The sequence below is a fragment of the Halyomorpha halys genome, unplaced genomic scaffold, assembly GCF_000696795.3.
Source record: "Halyomorpha halys isolate HHAL.00 unplaced genomic scaffold, Hhal_1.1 Scaffold268.1, whole genome shotgun sequence".
NCBI classification, from domain to species: Eukaryota; Metazoa; Arthropoda; class Insecta; order Hemiptera; family Pentatomidae; genus Halyomorpha; species Halyomorpha halys.
The window spans coordinates 18,846-40,578 of NW_027112076.1; the positions used below are offsets into that span (position 1 = coordinate 18,846).

Here is a 21,733-nt window from a genome sequence, read left to right on the forward strand (position 1 = left end):
TCGGGGTGAATTTACGCATCATTCCGAGAATGGAGTGGCTTTTCGGTTCTATTAAAAAAAGTCCAAAGCCCGAAGTTTATGTATCTAATGTGGTTGAAGGTGATTTCAATGTAGTCTCTTCTTCACAAGAGCCTGCAAGACCTCCATATCCACTATATCCTACGGTAGCTTCATCTCATGGCTATACTCAGGCGCCTTATCCACCTACATATCCAGCCTATAGCCCTCAGCAACCACACTACAGTCAGCAGTATCAGAAGAGGCCTCCTTATGTTCAACAAAGTTCTTCAGCAGCTCCAGTTAATAAACCAGTCAATCCTCTGGATTCCATACCATTCAAAATTTCATCTATGGATACTAAAAGCTTGCCTGTTAGTGAGTACCAATTGAAATCAATTAAAAATCAACTTGATAGTGCTTCGAATAGAATCAACTCAGATTCATATAACTACTCATTCGAACTTGAAAGATCAGTTCTAAGTGAAGTAAATTATTAATAAACACTTAAGTTCCTAAATATGGCTCATTATTGCACATTGCAGTTAAATAGGAACTATTAGTGTTTCACCATATATTGTCAGAAGGTATATTTTGATATTGAAATATTAAGATTGTTTTCGATGAAACAGCTACCATCTGCTGTCTTGTTCAGTTTTTAATACTTATATTTCTCTCTAAATTTATTTATTTTTTTATTCTGCGATAAAGGCTATATTTTGTATATATAACAAATTTTATAAAGTTATTGTTAATTTTTTATAGTTGTATAGAATTATTTGAAATGTATGTCATTTAAAATCATTATTATATCTGAGGATATCTTGTAAACCTCTAATCTCTTAATTTGAATCCATTATTAGTACTGAATATTTAATTATAATTTATATATTTCCTAAAAATCTTTTGTTAATGTTAAAATTTCATATTGTTATTCATAGTCAGTATATCATTATGTACTGACTATGAATAACAATATTCAATAACTAAAATTTCATATTGTTATTAATATGAACCAGTGTGGCACAAATAAAACTAGATTATCAGAGGTGAGTAGATAATCCACCTTATTAGCCATCAACTCTAATTTAAGAACCAAAAGAATGTTTACAATTTTGTGACTCTCCTGAAAATCCTGTGTAAAGAATATATAACACTTATATAATAGTATCCTTGTATTTTATGAATGATGTTGAAAATATAAGGCATTCGGTTGTAAAACAGGGTTACTTCAAAAATTAAAACTTTACCAATGTTAAATTATTTGTTAATTACAATATTTAACCTTCAACCAGTAGCCAATTACCATAACTTCATATCAATATTATTGTCTTAAGAAAATAAATTTCCTAAAGATTTTTTCAACAATTTATGAAATCCACCTTTTAATACGCCAATCAACCCAAAACTTGCAATTCATGAAAAATTTCAGTTACTATGTTTTACAACTGGAAACCTCATATTATAATTTGTTGTATATATGTTAATTTGTAATGTTAACCTCACCGTTCATGCTTTAAAGTAGTATGATTGGTCCTATGCATGTATCAGAAGTGCCATGTATTATTTTTTTTAAATTACATGTATTGTTTGTTTAAAGTTGAATTGTGTTCCCACATTGAAAAAGGACTGGGCCAATATTTACTGTATGGATTAAATGAAATAATAAAAAATGTTTTTTTGTTTTATTGTACATTTATTTACAATTATATTTTTTGTACATTCAATTATTTCATTCATTTTCTTACTAAGTGATATTAACCGTAATTTATTTTCTAGCTGATTGAAATAATAATTTAATTTAGCCATGATACTTACTGATGCAATCAAATGTCACTGATTAGTGTAAATACCTCTAATAAAATCTAAATTTTACTTTTACTTAATATTTAACACGACAAAATGACTTAGAGTTTAATTTATGAAATTCCTATATTCTAAAGTTAATGGAAAAAAATGATTCTATGTATAGTTGACTAAAAATTTATATATAAGAAGATGGTCAGGGTTGCGGTCAAAAGAGAAACAAAATCAGTTTACAACTATTTTTGTTTCTCTTTTGACCGCAACCCTGACCATCTTATATATAAAAAAATTATTCATTTGGGGATATTATTTGTGGATTCATAAGTACAATCTTGGTCTTAATCATGAAGTAATTTTCATTAAATATTTTTTTATGATAGTTTTTAAAATTTTTCATTTCTCATAAGAAATGTGGAGAATAAATCTGTAGCTTTTAAGCTTTTCTAAGGAGTAATTTCAAAATGATTTCTAAAAAAAAAATGGCTATTTAAGGAATAATGTTTTTTTTATCACAATTTCTCCCCACCACTTTTTTTTTCTGCTGTCATTTATGTACATAAACTTTTAGACTGATTTTTCTTATCAGTCATTTTATAACCATTTATTTTTGAAGAACCTGTAAATATTACCTGGCAATATTTAATTTATTTTTTAATTACCACAAAATCAAGAATTTAATATATAAATTCATAAAAAATATATTAATTTTAATTTTTAAAAAAAGGTGAAAAGGAAAGAACATACTTATATTGTACATACATATTAGAACATATACATATATGATGATTTCACTGGTGACAATTTTATAAATTTAAAATTTTAGTTTAATGGTGAAGCCTAAGAAAAGTAATGTGCTCTGATTTATTAATGAATTTAATACTTCAGTATCTTTAATATGTAATTTTATATTCAAATATTTTGAAATAATAATTTGAAACAACTAGCATTTTGTTTGGGCATCAATGACTAGGCCCTTAAGCACTAACCAACAATTATCAAATATTATTATTAATAAATAAATTATTAATATTCTGATTATGTATTTGCTAATATTAAGTAAATGCAGGGTGTTTCAGAATTAAAAAGAACAAATATTAATAGCATTAATATTAATTTAAAAATAAAGTTTTAGAAAATAATTTATTAAGAAAAAATACAACTATTGGAAAATACAATATTCATTCAGATTTAATTTAATTTATTCCATAGTTTCTTATAATGCCTCCACATCTTATATAAAGCACTTCCAATCTATGATTCCCTTATAACTTAAAACCTACTTATTTTTCCTATTACTTAAAGCTTACTCTTGTTTCAATTTTAATGTAATCAAAGTTTTAGATTAAGTTGTCAAAAACAGGTAATTTAAAAATCATCATTTAAAAAACTTCCTTACTCAATAGCATTATTTCTCCTTAACGGTAGATAACTTGTATCATTATGGTAGTTGTTAATGAAATTTTGATTATGGGAGAAAGTAAATTGTATTGTATATATAGTTGACCGTAAAGATTTAAATATAAATAGATGGTCAGGGTTGCGATCAAAAAAAGAATAAATAGTTTTAAAATATTTGTTACATATAAATGTAAATTGTATTGATAAGATGAAATGGAATCCTATTGCTGAGTAGACTTTGATAATGGATATTTTTTAAATTTATTTAATACTAGTTCGGCCTGTTGGGCCTTACATGGTTAATGTAAGAGGCACATTTTTTTTTTTTTTAACAATTGATTATGGGTGGCAGGTTGTAGTTTCATACAAGAGACACCCCTAACTATATACAATATTATAAATAAAATAATAAAATTAAGATAAAATAAATAGATTAAAATAACAATTCTGAATAAAAGATAAAAGCAAAGTTAATAACAAAAACAACAATGATATTTATGGAGATAATGGGTAGTCATCATATTGTTATGAGTTGGGCAGAAGATGGAAAAACATGTTCTTGTTTGAGCTTTGTTTACCCAGTACTGTAATGGGCCACTTGTGTTCTGCTTCACTGGTAATTGTATATGTGTGGCCGGTCTGTTGGCTGCATGGTCCTTGCCCACACTTAGAGCTGGTTTTTCTAGCCAGTTATGTTGTCTCTTCAGAGGCTCGTAAAAAGAGACCAGAGCTCACTTTGCCCAGTCAACAGGTCTCAACCAGTAGGGATATAGCCCTATCAGGTAATAGTTCCTACTGTGCTTAATAGATGGCTCTGTGGTCAGTTGATTCCTGTGCTAGATGGCCTCAATAAAATCATTCCTCAATCTAATACCTTACAGCAAAATAAAATTACATGCCTATGGACTTGACAAACATCAAGAGGCATTCAGGTAGTATTTTATTCAAGTTCCTGGTGTGAATTTCTTTTATTGATATTAGATGGACCATTCTCCAATTATGGGGCTATTTCAGTTATGAAATTTTTAAGATTGATTGTTTATCTAATTGTGAATGATTTTATTTTTCTGTTAGTATCCTTGAGGCCAAAATTTCCTTCTCACTTTGAGGCTCTAATCATTAGTTGTTATCTACTTATATATAATGATTGTTTTGTTATTCCCCAGCCCTGTCACAAAGCTGAAACTGATACTTTACATGTAAATGGCCCCAGTTTCTTATGCAAGGAACCTAAGAAAAGAAAAACAGTTCAATGTTTTTAAAAATTGTTTATTTTAGTTGGATTAATATAACACTTTTTACCTCTGTAACACACTTTTCAGTGTGATCAGGACACACTAGAAGTAAGCAGAAAACAACTTGTATCGTTTTCCCCCACCTTTAACATCTTCAGCTGGTTACAAGATGTGAAAGAGAAAGAAGAATGTGTATTTTTAATGATGCTAAACAAAGTCAATACTGATAAGATTTATACTTTGTATATCATATAGTTTTACAGTGTTAAGTGAGATGTAAAAATTATTTTTTTATTGTATACACGTTGCTCTGTGGTAAACTGTGAATATATCGATTGTACCGGCTTGTAATGGTTTTATAAAAGTGAGTCATAGGTTACCAGCTAGCCATTGTTTTGTGTTGTTTGTTCTCACTACAGCAAGAACGTTTTATGTTATTTAACCGTAATAAATAAAACAGTAAATACATTTTATGAAAGGAATATGGTCCGGGTGCGGTCAAGAAAAACTCAAATAGTAGAAATATACTATTTGAGTTTTTCTTGACCGCACCCGGATCATATTCCTTTCATCTTTACACACGGTCAATCAATAATCTTCCAGTAAATACATTTTATTTGTGTCCATCACCCCCGCGTTCAACATACAATACTTCAAAACCTTTGGTATATGTCTATCTCGTTTTTTTTTTTTTAAAGCTTCTCATGAGTCAGTCCCCAACCTAAATGAAAATTCTTAGTCGCTATAGAGTAAATATTCACAATTAGGAACGTTTAGCTTTGACATGTGGAATTTTCAATTGATAGTTCAGGACGATTGATTGATAGTTGATGTTTGAGAAATTACTTCCATGTCCTAAATTTTTCATTAAAAAAGAGAATAACAGTGTTTTTATCTTTCACCCAAACTGAAGTAAAAAAGCCGTTGATGTTCAAGTCTCTACAAGCCATTTTGGTATTATCATTTGTATTTGTTTCTTGGATACTGATAAAAGCCGTAGGTCCTTACGACAGGAACCAAGGTTTAGGAAGGAGGAGAGAACCTAAAAAGGCAGAGTGAAATAAAAGACAAATATATATTTCAAAAAAATCTCTAAAATGTACTGATCTGACATGTATATTATTACTCACTGCCTTCTAAGGAGGAGATTTCTATGAAGGGGAACCAAGGTCTTCCAATTTCTGGTTAGTCAACTCTCTGTGCTATTAAACGCCATTGAGAGATGCTACATGTAAGACGTTTGCTTTAGTGGATCAGAAGATTTCATGGTAATATTTATTGGTTCTAATAATATATTTAAGAATATTACAACATATAACACATTGCTGCAACTGGGGTCCTCATGTCGGATCGTAACAGTTTTGTTGGCTGTAGCAGTTACAGTAGCTAGCAGTGTCGCTACAATCTGTTAGATCCTGATTAAACTTGTAATGGCTCGGACGGTTTATCGTCAAACCCAATGCAACCGCTTTATCAGCGATCACTAACCAACTAGCGAACATTGAAAATACTAATAAATGTAGCTTTCGATCAATAAAATTATAAAACTGTTCTGTCACACCTTAAGAAATAATAATATTAAAGACCTATCCATGTCAATCTCCTTCAAAGACTGTGTCAATCATCTTGCAGGTCCCATGATAAAATATAACTTCAATACTAGCTGAATGAACCATCCTAACTCGAAGACTGGAAGATAGTAATATGCCACCGATGACAGTCTTGCAATTATCAGAGTTCGGGCCCCGTCTTAAAAAGCTAGAACGTAGAGTCAGACTATATTGAAAAATAAATGCAGTACATCACACCTCTCGAAAAGTTCCCGTAGCGTGTGGACGTAATTTAATGAAGAAGGTAACATAGCCTCTGGAGAACAAAGAACAGAAACACATATTTAAGAAGAGATATGTTATGGCTTTGTTGTAATAGTAGAACATCTTATAAAAGAAAGTTTTTTCACTTTATACTTATCTAATCTTCGAATTCCTCTTGTATCCAATCGTTACAATCCAAAATCCTCAATGCTCCTTACTTTGTCACCAATAAAATCATTCATAAAGACCTTAAAGTTCCATACGTAACCGATCTAGCCCAAACCAGATCTAAATCCTTCCATTATAAACTCCCTAATTATCTAAGGAGGTATACTACCTAAAACCTAGGAATTTTCTTACCGGCTAGGAAGCGTTTACTTTCCTTTGCCACAACGGGTTGGCTATTTAGCATTACAGTACAATCTTGGATTGATTAAAGTCCATCGATATCCCGGCCTCCCTTAACGATTGACTTATTGATAGTTGATTAAAACCCCTATTTATTCGCCAGCTAGAGTAGAAATTTCATAGTTACTGCTTCATTCTTTCTCTTGGAGGGAAGATAAAATAGTTGTTACAATTAAAAATCAATTATCTCTGGCCTCTATTCATTAGTTGTTGAAGCAGTCTCAGAACATTAATCTCTAGCTTCTTTGGCCACACGTACTTCTTTGTCATATGCTTAGCAAATAGCGGAATTGTTAGAAATATTAACTTAAATTATTATATTTATGTTTATTAAAAAAAATTGTAATTTTTTTTTAATGTATATAGAAATATTAACAAGCTATATAAATATGAACGGATAAAAAATTTGAATTTGCAAAAGAGAACCTCTACTTGGAGTTAGCCGGCTTGTCTTAAGTTTGTTTGTATCTAAATAAGTTTATGTCTCTGATGTGCGCCAAGTTGTGTATTTTATATTTAAACTCATAATACCAATATTAATTTGGGATTTATTTATGAGAAAGTACTATATTTTTTATTATTACCATGGAACTTCCAGCAGCTCCACAAGGTGAAAATTTTGTATGTTTTGTGAGGTTATACTGTGTACATTTAAAATTTTATCATTAATTTCTGTTAAAGATATTGAACTAAGAAATATTATCGACAAACTGGCCCAGTTTGTTGCTCGCAATGGCCCTGAGTTCGAGCAAATGACAAAAAATAAACAGAAAGGCAATCCCAAGTTTGGTTTTCTCTTTGGAGGAGAGTATTTCAATTATTACCAATATAAAGTTACTACTGAGCAAGCTAGTTAGTATTGAAGATTTTTGTTTTTTTATTTTATATTTAATTTTGATATTTCCTATGATTAAAAAAAAATCTGAAGTTTTAAAGGTGAAAGAAAACAGAGATGTTGGAAATACCACACTGAATTCAAATCCAGTCTTGAATCCTAGTACGAATTCTAATGCGACTGCTATCAGTGCTTTATTGATGAATGCAGTACAGGGAATAGCGACACAGAATAATGTTCAAGGTGTTATAAGCAATGTAACGAATCAAGGTAACTTATTCACCTAATGTAGTTATTTGAGATATTTTTGTAGAGAAACCTTTACCTTATATCTCAACCAGTACGAATTAGATTTTACAAAGCATATATTTAGTTGTTGGTGTCTAAGTATTTTCTTATCAACATAACTAAGATTAGTTGAAGCTTCATGTTATATTTCCAAAACTATTAATACATGATATGATTTTTTAATGGAAGTTAAGCACTTCCAATGTTAAAAAATCCCACTATATATGGCTGATTTTTTTTTTTTATTAAAAGGATATGGTCAGGGCTATTGTAAAGAAAAACAAAAATTTTCTATTATTTATCGAGGCCAATGTTTCGACCCACATTGCAGGTTTTTATCAGGGCTATACTAAAACGATTCAAAGTTGGTAAAGCTAATTTAAGATTATAAAAGTGATACATAAATTAAACAAATTAAATGGTGGAGGTTCAAAGAAGACATCCATATAAACAAGTCAACTTGAATTATGAAATAGTAAGGAAATTTAATATGAATACATAAAGATTTATTTACTAACATAATAATTGATAAAAAAGAATATATATATTAATTATTCAAGAAGATAGATAATTCAAGAAAGTAACAGAAAAAATTATTTATTAGTAACCTATGTCTTGTCTGACTATTTAAACGTTTATAATAATAATCATAAAAGTTTAGCGAACTCAAAGGTTTGATGCCGATACCACCAATCATTCTCTAATCAAATCTGTTCAGTGAAGCCCCTTCCAAAGCCAAATCTAAATCAGTCCTAGCGCAATCGTCCCATCTATGTTTTGGTTTGCCCATCGGACATTTACCTGTCGGCTCAGTGTTTATTAATATTGTAGGAATCCGTTTGTTACTAAGTCCCACGACCCTACTTGCCCATCTTCTAATCGCCGCAATGCTATAACCTGAATTATATTTACCAAGTGCAGTTCCCTCAGTTCAACATTGTATAACCTTCCAAATTCTCCCGTTAACTCATCCTTGTTTGGTCTGAAAATTTTACGTAATACTTCATTTTCAAAAACCTTAAGGCCCTGTTCTTCCTTAGAGTAAGAGGGCACATTTCGCATCCATAAAGTATAAGTTTTATATGTGTATATAGTTGACCATAAAAATTTTAATATAAGAAGATTGTCTGGGTTGCGGTCAAAAAAAGAACAAATAGTTTAAAATATAGCCGTTAAACGGCTGCCCACCTCCTCCCCACTCCTCCACGCTTCCGCTTTATTGTCGCCTTCTGTTCAACCTTTCACTTTGAACAGGTAGGTTGTCCTGATTTGTTCTTTGGTCATTTAATATCATTATTATTATTTTTATTTATATTTATTCTTTCAAGACGTTTATTTAATCTTTACTTTCTTCTTCTTTTTTATTTTTTTTTTCCTGTATTGTATTTTGTTTTACGTACGTCTCCTGTACTTTTTTACTGTATATTTTACGTATTTTTTAAACATTTTTACTCTTACCATTGTTACTTATTTTTTATTCTTATCATTGTTTATTCAAGTTTATTTTATATTGATACTATTTTATGTCTTCCTTCCTTTTTATTTTTATGTAATTTCTTATCACTTTATTTTTACATAATATTTATCCTAGCTTTAATTACCTTATTGTATCTTATTGTTGTAATATTTTCAGTTTTTTTTTTTTTGTTTTTTGTATCTTTTTAGCCCTGATGAAGCCCTGCAAAGTGGGGCGAAACGTCGGACATTAAAATAGTTTTAAACTATTTGTTCTTTTTTTTTTTACCGCAACCCTGACCATCTTCTTATATTTATAATATTTTTAACTTAACTTAAAAAAAAAACTTAAAAGATAGAATTTACAAGTTTTTGGACAGAAAGTGCAAGCTAAGGAATTCTGAGATTGAAATTAAAACAAACATTTTCCACCTTTAATCTTACTTTTATTTCCTTATCAATTTCATTTTTTTCTATTTACCGTAGAACCTAAATACTTAAACCTATCAAGCTGTTCAAATGTATTTTCTCCCATTTCTTGACTTTAAATAAGTAGGGTTTATGAGTAAGGGAATGGTGAATTAAAACAAGCTCTCTAGGTTTATTGAACGCCTTAAATTCAACTTAAAGGTATAACTTTCTGTTAACTACTTTGTCTCGTAAGTTTACATTACAATTGAATTGAATCAGGCACCTTTATCAGTCCTATAGGTCTCTAATAGGCCCTTGGAAATGATAAACTTTACTATCCAAATCACTTCTGAAATTTAGAGAAAACAATTATTTTGAGTGTAACATTTATTGTTACCTAATTATTTACTTCTTTGACATATTCTTTTTAATTAAACTTCCCTCTGTAATCTTGTTAGTTACTCCGTTACTGTTTGATCTACAGAGCTGTCTTGTATATATATACTTATTATGTAGTTCATATATAATAGTATATGCATTTATGTTTAAGTTTCAGTTTCACTATATAGTTTTATTTGTTATTGGTATTGTTCAATGTGCACCCTGTTATTAAATTAGGGCTTTTGTCATGTTATATTAATAAATTATAATGAAACTGTGACAAAATTTAATTTTTTATAATTTATGATGAATTCTTGCTGATTTTTAATTCTAATGATGTACCCACTCTCATTTTACAAATTATACAACTATTCATTTAATTGTACTACTTGTTATTCAAATTGTATTAAATAAATTATATTTAATTGTATTAAAAAAATAAATATTCTCAGTTTTTTTTTTTGTATCTTTTTAGCCCTGATGAAGCCCAGCAAAGTGGGGCGAAACGTCGGAAAATAAATAGTTGTAAACTATTTTTGTTTCTCTTTTGACCGCAACCCTGACCATCTTCTAATATATCAATTTTTACGATCAACTATATATACTTATATATAAAAAAATAAAACTTTTAAGTTGGATGAAATAGTCTGGGTAGTAGTCATTAAAGGTATCAAAATAGTAAAAGAAAACTATTTATTGTTAACCAACATTACATCCTATTTTGCAGAGCTTCGTCAGGACTGATAAGAACAGCATTCTTATCTTTATTTTGTATATTTTTCAGCAACATTTTGGTTTGGAGTTCTTCCCCCGTCTTTAGGATCAATAAGCTTTTTAGTAGTTACAAATAATAATTAAGGATGCCAATAATTCTATATTTCATCCTTAATTATAATATTTTATAATGTACACAACTTGAATATATTTTAACTTCACTATCACACTCTATAGTAGTACTGAAATGCATTCAATAATTATGGATATATAACATAATTACTATATAACCATTAATAAGATTGTTGATTCTGAAGATAGAGGAAGAAACCTGAAACGTTGATGAAAAAATACATGACATAAAGATATTAATATGAAGGAGTTTTCACAAGAATACCTAATTTGTATTTAAAACTTTTATGATCTTGAAATTTAAAAAAAAAAATGTTATTTTTGCAATATCATTAAATCTACTTATAGGTTTAATTTGGGAACCCACTTTCTTAGATTTAAAATTCCGATTTTGAGTATCCTTGAACTAGCCATAGATTTCAATGACAAATAAACTTGAGTGTATGTAAACAAACCTTGATTTTACTACTTAAAAATCCTCACAGAAAAATAATTTACTTTTGTTTAGCGCAATTTTTCAATGATATCATCTATACTGTGGAGAATACCACTGCATAATAAATTAACATGCCTCTAGCTGATTCTTAGAGAGGCCTTCTCCGAACCTCCTTTCCGATTCTATTTAGTAAGTTTCATCTATTGTGAATGAACACAATATGTTTTGTTTATAATTGAATTTTTAGACATCTGTACCGCAAAATGATCATTCGGTTATAATAAATTTTTTCAAAACCCCTTGAAATTTTTTATATTTAGGTTCCACTGTATTTTAATGATATTTTGTTTTATTTTTTATAGTAGTCTCATTTTTGAATAATTTCAATGACATAAAATTTCAATAAATAATTAAAATTATTGTATTATGTTATCAACTGCTTTAAAAGTAATGTTTTTCAAATTATTAAGTATGTTTCAGATAGCTTCATGTATGTTTTAAATTATTTTTATGCTTTAAAGATCTTTTATGTCTTAAATTAAGGTAATTACAGTAGGGCTCTATTAGCCTGAGTTCTGAGGGGCCAATTTTTTTTTAATAAGGTATTTTTAATTTTTACTTCATTTATTTTTAAAAAATGAATTGGTAACATTATTTCCAACTATTACATAATTGTCAATTACGTATTGTTCTTTAAAATAATGAATGAAAAACAGGGAAAGTTGGTATCCTATGAATGAGATATTTCTAGTAACTACAAGTCCAATTCATGTTCTAGGAACGGTAGTGTTTCAAATCTTTCTGTGAATCTCCTACTGACCTTTTTTTCCTACAAAACAAAATTATTCACTCAGTGCTGCTTTAGTGTCCATTTAAATATGACTAACAAAATGTCGCAATAATGAAAATGTGTCATTTTGAAGCTTGAAAAGAAATTAACAATCATAAACCGTGAAGAAAAAAGTAAAAGTGTTAAAAAATTGTCTGCTGTATTAGGAGTTGGTGAGCAAACTGTTTGTGATATTTTGAAGAAGAAAAAAGACATTTTGCGACTTTTTATCATCAATGTCCCATCATGTCCTCAGAAAACAATGACTAACTATACATTAAAAGACGTAAATAAGGCCGTCTATCAATGGTTCACGCAAAAATGTGCTGTGGGAGTTCCTATTTCTAGGCCAATGGTGAGTGAAAAAGCAATATGGTTTCAAGAAAACTTAAATATTGAGGATCCATTCTACACTTCCCGGAGATGGCTCCTCAAATTAAAAAAAAGACACAATTTCAGGTAATTAGCCTTTAAGAGGAGAGTGTTTGTGACGATAATGTTGCAGCCACGTTATTTATTGAAAATTTTAACTGTTTGGTCTAAATATTTATTTTAACTCCCTATCAGATTTATAGTGCGGATGAATCAGGATTGTTTTGAAAATGGTTCATTTAAAAACTTTAGTAGCTCAATCCGAAAAATATACTGCTGGTCAATACATATGTAAAAACATGCATACATTCATTGTCATGTATTTTGGTATATTATAATTTTTAAGTGTATAAAATGTTTTTTTGTTAATAAAAGTGATTTTCTACACAGATTTTTTTTTTTAATTTAACCTTCTTAATTATCACATCAAGTCAATATAATGTTATAATTCGATTATCTATAGTTTTCGATTATACTTGAAACCCCATACCCATCATTACCACAGATTACAGGGGTTCTACGATACTATAATTTATGAGTATGTTCAATTTTTTTTTTACTTTTAAGTTACATTTGTATGTATGTTTTTATTACGAGGAGAAGATGGTTGTGGATGCAGTCAAAATGAAACACAAATAAGTTGGTGTAACCTATTTAATTGTGCCAACGTTTTGGCTCGAGTTTCTAGCCTTCTTCAGGGCTAAGAACAGAACAAGATAACAACCACAATAAATATAGAAAATAAAATATAAACAGAATGACATAAAATGAATAATTTTACAGAATAGAATTAATAAAATGAAGTGATAAGAGAAGTGGGAAATAAAATGTATACATAGGTAATTGGAAAAGTGGGTAAAATAATATAATTAAGGAAATAAAATAAAAATGAAGTTATATAATGCAAAGTAGTATGAACATATTAGTTATTAATAATTTAAAAAATTGAAATATGGAAAGAAAAAGAAAATTGAGAGAAAGAAAATATATGTAACCATAATAATTGATAAAGATGCAAAATATAAGTAAAGTTTAACAAAATAAATCAATAGAAGAAAAACATTTTTTTTTTTAAAACAACAATAATAATATAGTGAACATAACTAATAACGTAGGTAAGGAAAATGAATAAAAGTGGAGAAAAGAATGGGTGGTAAAATAAAGAAAGGAAAAAAAAAAAAAGAGAATAAAACGAACCTGTTAGCTTGGAAATCAAATGCCTAATGGTATACTGCACCAATAATAGACAAACTCCGAATTAAAAAAGCTGTTACAAGAATGACTAAGTGTGAAAACCGTTGGCCCAATTAAATAGGTTACACCAACTTATTTGTGTTTCATTTTGACCGCACCCCCAACCATCTTCTCCTCGTACGTTATCTACGGTCAACTATCTCTCATAATTATGTTTTTATTAGTTTTTTCAGCTTTGCTATATTGTTATATTAGCTATAGGCTCTATTCGATGTTTACTCTTTTATTATATTAGAACTTTTGTCCTGTTGTAATAATAAATCAATTATAATAAGTAAATATACTTTTGTTTTAGGTGCTGCAGCTGTAAATTTGCTTTCGCAATGGCTAGTCCAGGCAGCTCCTCTCCAGCCAACTCTGGAGTCAATCGCGAGGGAGCAGGCCGCTCTCCAAGAGCAGACGCACCAGTCTCAACAGAACCTCAATGCTCAGCATCTAGTTCTCATTCAGCAGCAAGAGGCACAGGTACTTTTCTTGCACTGGTAGTTTACATTTTATTTATGGGACTTGAGTCAATATTATGTAATTTATATTTTGTTATATAATCATGAGAGATAGTTGACAGTGGATGACTTGTACGAGGAGATGGTTGGGAGGTGCGGTCAAAATCTAACACAAATGAGTTGAAACTAAAACACTTTTCTGTAAGATTTCAAGCTAACAGCCCTGATAAAGGCTAGAAATTCTGGCCGAAATGTTGGCACGATTAAATAAGTTATTTCAACTTATTTGTGTTATATTTTGACCGCACCCCCCCCAACCATCTTCTCCCCGTATATTTGGTTATATATATTTATATTGTAATATGCTCTTTTTTAGTAAATAGTATATTTTGATGCATAAAGGGTTTTTAATATGTTTTATTTTATGTATCATTTTAATATTCATTTGTTTTGTTTATCCAAAAAGCAAGCTAACCAAGTTTCATTGTTTATAATAACTTTGTGATTCAAAACGAAACCAAGATGGCGGTACGCTGAATCAAGGCCACGTTGAGCAGATTCAAATATCATAAAAACTATTTTAACTCGTCCCCTCATAATTGAAAATATAGAAATTAAAGGAAAAATAGAAATCAAGAAATAGTGCTAATGAATAATATTCAGAAAGTAAATCATTTGGAAAAATCCCTAACTGTTGTGCGACAATCGATGTTTACATGTAACCTCAAGGCAGGTTTTGGTTTTGGAGGGAGCATTGGTTGTGTGGACAGAGAAGAGAAAGGATGTCTTCAGGATGAGGAGGTCCTCATCAATGTCTGTCAAGAAGGAAGCCATTTTGGACGCAAGGACAGAACTATAAGAAAAAAGAAGATACCAAGGGATCATCAAAGGAAGATTGTGAACTTGGTTAGTTTTGCTATACATAAAAATAGATTCATGTATAAAGAGTTATTAATTTAAATTAATTTTAATTATTGTAAATGCCTGTTTCTGATTGCCTAAACTACACGCCCTGAGATTAAGAGTCTTTTTATATAATAAAATTATATTATCCAATTAGTATTAAAGTTCTTAATTTGAACCCAAATTATCTTTTATATTTGAAAAAAGTTTAAAAACGATTAAAATTCTATTTTATTTTTAAAATTATTACAATATTTATCCACACTAAGCGGAGAAGGGAGTGAGTTAAAATAAAAGAGATAATCTCAAAAGTTCAAAAATAAAAGTAAAACTCTAAAGAATAAATCGCTCCTTAGGTGCCACTTCAAAGTAGATATATGAGAAATAAAAAAACAAAAATTGTTCACATTAAGAGACGGGAAACTCAGGTAATAAGGTGAGAATAAATAAAGATGATGAAAAAATAAATAAATAAAGAATAAATCAGAACCACCCACCTGTTGTGTTTGAAAGACAGAGAACGAGTAAAAAAAAAAGCGGATGTGGAATACACAGAGTGCAGGGAAGATGACGGTTACGTATAAGTGAAATATCAGAAAAAGATATTAAACTGTAAAAATATAATAGTAATAATAACTATAATTCTTACATAATATAGGAAACGAATATAAATTAAATGATAGAATATATAATTAATTAAAAAAAGTTATGTATAATAATTGGGACTGTAGACTTCTTTGGATGTCTATTTAAAATATTATATTATTTTTCCCCTCTTGTTTTCTTCCTTGAGGAAGTTGAAAAACTAGTAAGACTGAAATCTTCCTTTGTGGCTCCTGTAATATCTGATGAAATAGATGCACAGATTTTTCTCTTACTACCGTTGATATATTTTATTATAATAATCCATATTTCAGTTTATAGAGGAGCATTATTTTGATTTCAGGTAGAAGAAGCGATAAGAAAGGCTGAGAGTGACAAACTGACAAGGGAAGCTGACGAATTAGGAATAAACCTTACAGATCTCGATAATGTCCTGCAACCAATCACTGATACTTGTACTAAGGATTCTATATCTAACGGAAAAGCCTGGATTTTGCAAAGAGCTACTTCGAAGTCTGTCAACGATCTATTGGCCCGATATCTACTACACAAGTATGAAACTTCTATAGTTTCTTTTAGTCATTTTAAATGTTGTTAAGTGTTTAAATTTTTTATTGTGTCATGAGTTATAATGATACACAGTTCATAATTAATGAATTCTTTTGATGGAATTAAGTTCTATTAAAATGTGAAAACCATTTTTTTTTTTTTGTCAGAGTCCTTGAGCCAGACAAGACATTCAATCATAAACTTCATATTATCTACCTAGTCAACGACATCCTTCATCATTGGTTTGTATGAAAACTATTGTACTATCATATAATTATTGATTATGTTTAGTATTTGTAGCATTACAACGGCCATATCTGTGGTGCTTATTGACTCTGAACCACTTATAAGCCTGTGACAAAAAAGTTACTTATTTGATATTAAGGTTTGAACAATTAAAATGATCATAAAATGTGGGCAAAAAGTGCATTTTGCCCCTTTAGATATTTTTTTGACTGATCAAATTAGAAATGTAATAAATCTCACCGTTTTTCCAATTTCAGGCGATTTTAAACTATCTTAAAGTCTCCTCTTCCCGTTTTAAAAATATTATATACATATATGATTGACCATATTTTTCTGGATATGAAGGAAATGCTCAGTAAAGAACAATAAAAACAAAATATAGTTAACAAATATTTATTTGCTGATATTTTGCCCCACTTTGCAGTGTTTCATCAGGGCTAAAAAAAGATACAAAACAACCCAAAATATGTTGACAATGCTATAGAAATATAAGTGAAAAATTATATAAAAATAAACAAAAAGAAATAAAAATAAGATGTACATTAAGCAAATATTTTATATGTGATATAGCATCATCGGAGCCTGGCCGGGAAGGATAGTCTATTTAATATTTAAAGTAAAATATAAGACGACTTCTTAATTGTCTTTTATTTAACCATTTTTATATATAAAAAAAAGAAGTTTTTTGTAACAATCTGTTCTATTTTATTTAATTTTTTTTTTTTTTTTAATCTTTTTCTGCATTGAAACCGCTTTGAATATTATGAAAAACAAATGCCAGTTACAGATTTCAAAATTCCTTGAAATTTTTTATATTTAGGTTCCACTGTATTTTAATGATATTTTGTTTTATTTTTTATAGTAGTCTCATTTTTGAATAATTTCAATGAGATAAAATTTCAATAAATAATTAAAATTATTGTATTATGTTATCAACTGCTTTAAAAGTAATGTTTTTCAAATTATTAAGTATGTTTCAGATAGCTTCATGTATGTTTTAAATTATTTTTATGCTTTAAAGATCTTTTATGTCTTAAATTAAGGTAATTACAGTAGGGCTCTATTAGCCTGAGTTCTGAGGGGCCAATTTTTTTTTTAATTAGGTATTTTTTATTTTTACTTCATTTATTTTTAAAAAATGAATAGGTAATATTATTTCCAACTATTACATAATTGTTAATTACGTATTGTTCTTTAAAATAATGAATGAAAAACAGGGAAAGTTGGTATCCTATGAATGAGATATTTCTAGTAACTACAAGTCCAATTCATGTTCTAGGAACGGTAGTGTTTCAAATCTTTCTGTGAATCTCCTACTGACCTTTTTTTCCTACAAAACAAAATCATTCACTCAGTGCTGCTTTAGTGTCCATTTAAATATGACTAACAAAATGTCGCAATAATGAAAATGTGTCATTTTGAAGCTTGAAAAGAAATTAACAATCATAAACCGTGTAGAAAAAAGTAAAAGTGTTAAAAAATTGTCTGCTGTATTAGGAGTTGGCGAACAAACTGTGATATTTTGAAGAAGAAAAAAGACATTTTGCGACTTTTTATCATCAATGTCCCATCATGTCCTCAGAAAACAATGACTAACTGTACATTAAAAGACGTAAATAAGGCCGTCTATCAATGGTTCACGCAAAAATGTGCTGTGGGAGTTCCTATTTCTAGGCCAATGGTGATTTCAAAATCTCTTATCACTGTATCATCAGCATTACATACGTACTAACTTGGCACTATGTCCTGTTATCGAGACTAGGCATCCTTTAAAAGTCTGCCAGTTTTCATGATCCATTGCCGCAGCACTCCAGTTACAAACTGAAAACAGGAGTTGTGCATCTGCCGAGACCGAGTCCTCCCATCTAACGTCCGCTTGACTAACTCATCTTTTCTAATGGAGTTTCTCAACAAGCGTTCTCTTGGGTGTATCAGCTTCATCCATACGAGCGAATTAACTAAAATTTGGCAATATTGGGTGAGGACAAAGAAACTATAAAACCAAATACAACTGCGGTACGGAACTAGGTCTTGAAATAAATACAGATAAAACAAAATACATGGTTAGCAATAGAAACGCGAGCAATTGCGATGATATAAAAATAGGATAAAATACATTTGAACAGGTAGATAGGTTTAAATATTTAGGTTCTATGGTAACGAGAAAAAAAAAATAAAATTGATGAGGAAATAAAAGTGAGGTTGAAGGTGGGAAATGCTTGTTTTTTTAAATTTCAAAACTGTTTAGCTCATGCCTACTACCCAAAAACTTAAAAATTAAAATTTACAAAACTATTATCCTTCCCACTGTTCTTGATGGATGCAAGACATGGCCTCTTACACTAAGGGGTGAACTTAAGGTTTTCGAAAATAAAGTATTACATAAATTATTCGGACGGAAAAAGGATGAATTAATGAGAGAATTCTGAAGGCTACACAACACTGAATTAAGGGAACTGCCCTCCGTAAATATAATTTAGGTTATAGCATTGCGGTGTATAAGATGGGCATGTAAGGTTGTAGGGCTTAGTAATGAGCAGATCCCTAAAATATTAATAAACACTGAACCGACGGGTAAACGTCTCAGGGGTAGACTGAAACAGATGGGAGGATTGCCTCAAAACTGATTTAGTAGAATTGGGTTTGGAAGGATGTATGCAGAAAGCGTTTGGTGATATTGGCGTCGAACCTGGGGGTTCGTTAGGCCTGTATTATTATTATTATTATTATTATTATTACTGTCTTGCAGATTAGAGTTGAAAATCAATTATTACATTTTTGGTATGCTATCATCCCAAAAAGCATACACTACAGTATACTAGGGAGTACTACAGTGCAAGTGATATCACTGGCAGCCATGATGATGTAGGAAACGTTTTGCTTCATACTGCTATCTTTTCTTGAATTACTATAAAAATATTTAATGAATTCTAATTTAGAATGGAATAAGGAGGAGGGCTTTTTTCCCTGTAATAATTCAGTATTATGAGAATTTAACAAAAAACAACAACATTAAATGTATATTTATTAAAGAAATCATTTGCCTTAGGTAGGAATTATTTTTTCTATGTATACACCCATAAAGGTTATCCTTTTGTAGATTTATCTTATGGTAATAAGGTGAAATGTTATTATTATTTTACAGTGTTAGAAAACATACAGAAGAGTTCAAGATAGCTTTGGAGCAGGTTGTCGTCCCAATGTTTTGCAATGCTTCCCTTGGAGTCAATGAGGAACAACAGGCCAAATTGAATAAAGTAAATAATTATTTCAATTAATGGATTTTTAACTTAATTGAAATATTTTAAAATTATGAAGAAGATGGTCAGGGTTGCAGTCAAATAAGAACAAAAATAGTTAACAACTATTTATTTTCTGATGTTTCGCCCCACTTTGTAGAGCTTTGTCAGGGCTGTTCAAGTTGATAGCTTTAGAGACTTATGAAAAGTGGGGCAAAAGTCAGAAAATAAATAGTTATTAACCATTTTTGTTCTCTTGTGACCGCAACTGTGACCATCTTCTTCATAATTTGAAATTATAAGAACAATTATTTATATATATATATATAAAATATTTTGAACTTGGATGAATTTATTGATATTCATTTTTATCAATATAATAATTGTTATAATGCCTTCAGTTGCTCACCATTTGGGAAACGAAGAACCATTACTTTTCTGACGAGATCGTTTCGCAACTTCACGATCCTGTTGTATCTTGGTCGCGATATAAGTCGGACAGAGGAGCTGATCATAGAGAAATCATCGACCGGCTAACGGCAGACACTAAAGCTGCTTTTTTGAATTTTCAGTCTCAACACCTTGCCTTTGTTTCTCATACAATGAGGCAAATACAGGTATGTAATTTCATTCATTATTGATTAAACATTTTTAAATAATTTTGTTTACTATACTTAATTTCTATCTCTGGTGAAAAATATTTGTTTTATTTATTTATTTTTTTTATACAATAAATATCTATGATATATGATAGAATTTATAAAAATTTGCTAGAAAAAGATGGTTGGGTCGGGGGTGCGATCAGCAAAGAGAGAGAGGAGAGAAAAACATTTTATTAAAAATATGCTGCCCAACTTCATCATGTTACCTCATACACAGCATACAATTTAGTAAATTGTCACATTGTAAAAATTTTTGAATTATGTTCTAAAGCATGATTTTTTTTTATTATTTATCATTTTTTCCATTACACATTTTAATTTTCTTATCGTTATTTAATTTTTCCATTATTTCAATTCTAACAATTCCTCTCTTTTTTTCTATCAAATATAAAACAAAATTATAGTCAAAAGTATAAAAATTATATGAACATCTTAAATAGAGTAAAAAAAAAAAAAAAAAAATACATACACACAACCCAACTTGATGGAAGATTGCTGATTGACCCTGTGTAACAATAAATAGAATATGGTCTGAGTGCGGTCAAATTACACTAAAATAGTAATATTATCTACTATTTTTATTTGAGCCAACGTTTTGCCCCTCGTTGCAGGGCTTCGTCAGGGCTAAAAAAGATATAAACACTTAACATAAGTAAAAAAAGTAAGTGGAAAATATCAAGGGTATACAATGAAACGTAAAAATAAAATAAGAAAAGTTAAAGGTTATAAACAATAAATGAAAACGGTAATAGTAACAGATAAAGAGAAGAAATATTAAAGAAAGTACAAATTAAGAGATGAAAAGGGATAAGAATAAAATCAAATGAAAATGAACGAGACAGAATTCATACCTATTTTGACGGAAGTCATAGTCAGGGTGAACTGTTTGTATTGGGAGGAGTGGGGATGACAGTTAAGTACATCACATTTGAAAATAATTTTAAAGTAAACAGTGTAAAAAATATTAAAATCAAGTAAACAATAAATGATAATACACATAATAGAGGGGGAGAAGAAATATTAAAAAATAAAAAAAAATTAAAATTTACATGGATAGAAAAACAAAGAAGAAATAAAGTTAAAATAATTTGATACAATAAATATAAATGATTAAGATAGAAAATATACCAAATGAGAGGGGATCAGAGGTATGTAAATTATATAATAGAAAAATTAATAATAAAGAAGTTAATATCAGTGTGTTAATATAAGTAAGCAAAACCCAATTAATATAAGTAAGTAAAACCCAACATGGTCATCCACACTTACAATCCATTAAAATTCAAAAAAGCACTATGGCACATGTATATAAATAATTAAAAT

At 29.4% G+C, this 21,733-nt stretch overlaps 1 protein-coding gene across 2 annotated transcripts in view; it reads left to right on the top strand.

Annotated features, from left to right (window-relative positions):
• The first annotated feature begins 7,103 nt into the window (after positions 1 to 7,103).
• LOC106680560 (calcium homeostasis endoplasmic reticulum protein) overlaps positions 7,104 to 21,733 on the top strand; it is a 60,397-nt gene continuing 45,767 nt past the window's right edge. For both annotated transcript variants that reach the window (XM_067050038.1, XM_067050039.1), the window contains exons 1-8: positions 7,104 to 7,268; positions 7,340 to 7,510; positions 7,587 to 7,763; positions 14,061 to 14,230; positions 16,058 to 16,266; positions 16,431 to 16,505; positions 19,655 to 19,766; positions 20,150 to 20,365. In XM_067050038.1, coding sequence (XP_066906139.1) covers positions 7,244 to 7,268; positions 7,340 to 7,510; positions 7,587 to 7,763; positions 14,061 to 14,230; positions 16,058 to 16,266; positions 16,431 to 16,505; positions 19,655 to 19,766; positions 20,150 to 20,365 — 1,155 coding nt within the window. In that variant the 5' untranslated portion in view covers positions 7,104 to 7,243. The remainder of the gene's footprint in view (positions 7,269 to 7,339; positions 7,511 to 7,586; positions 7,764 to 14,060; positions 14,231 to 16,057; positions 16,267 to 16,430; positions 16,506 to 19,654; positions 19,767 to 20,149; positions 20,366 to 21,733) is intronic.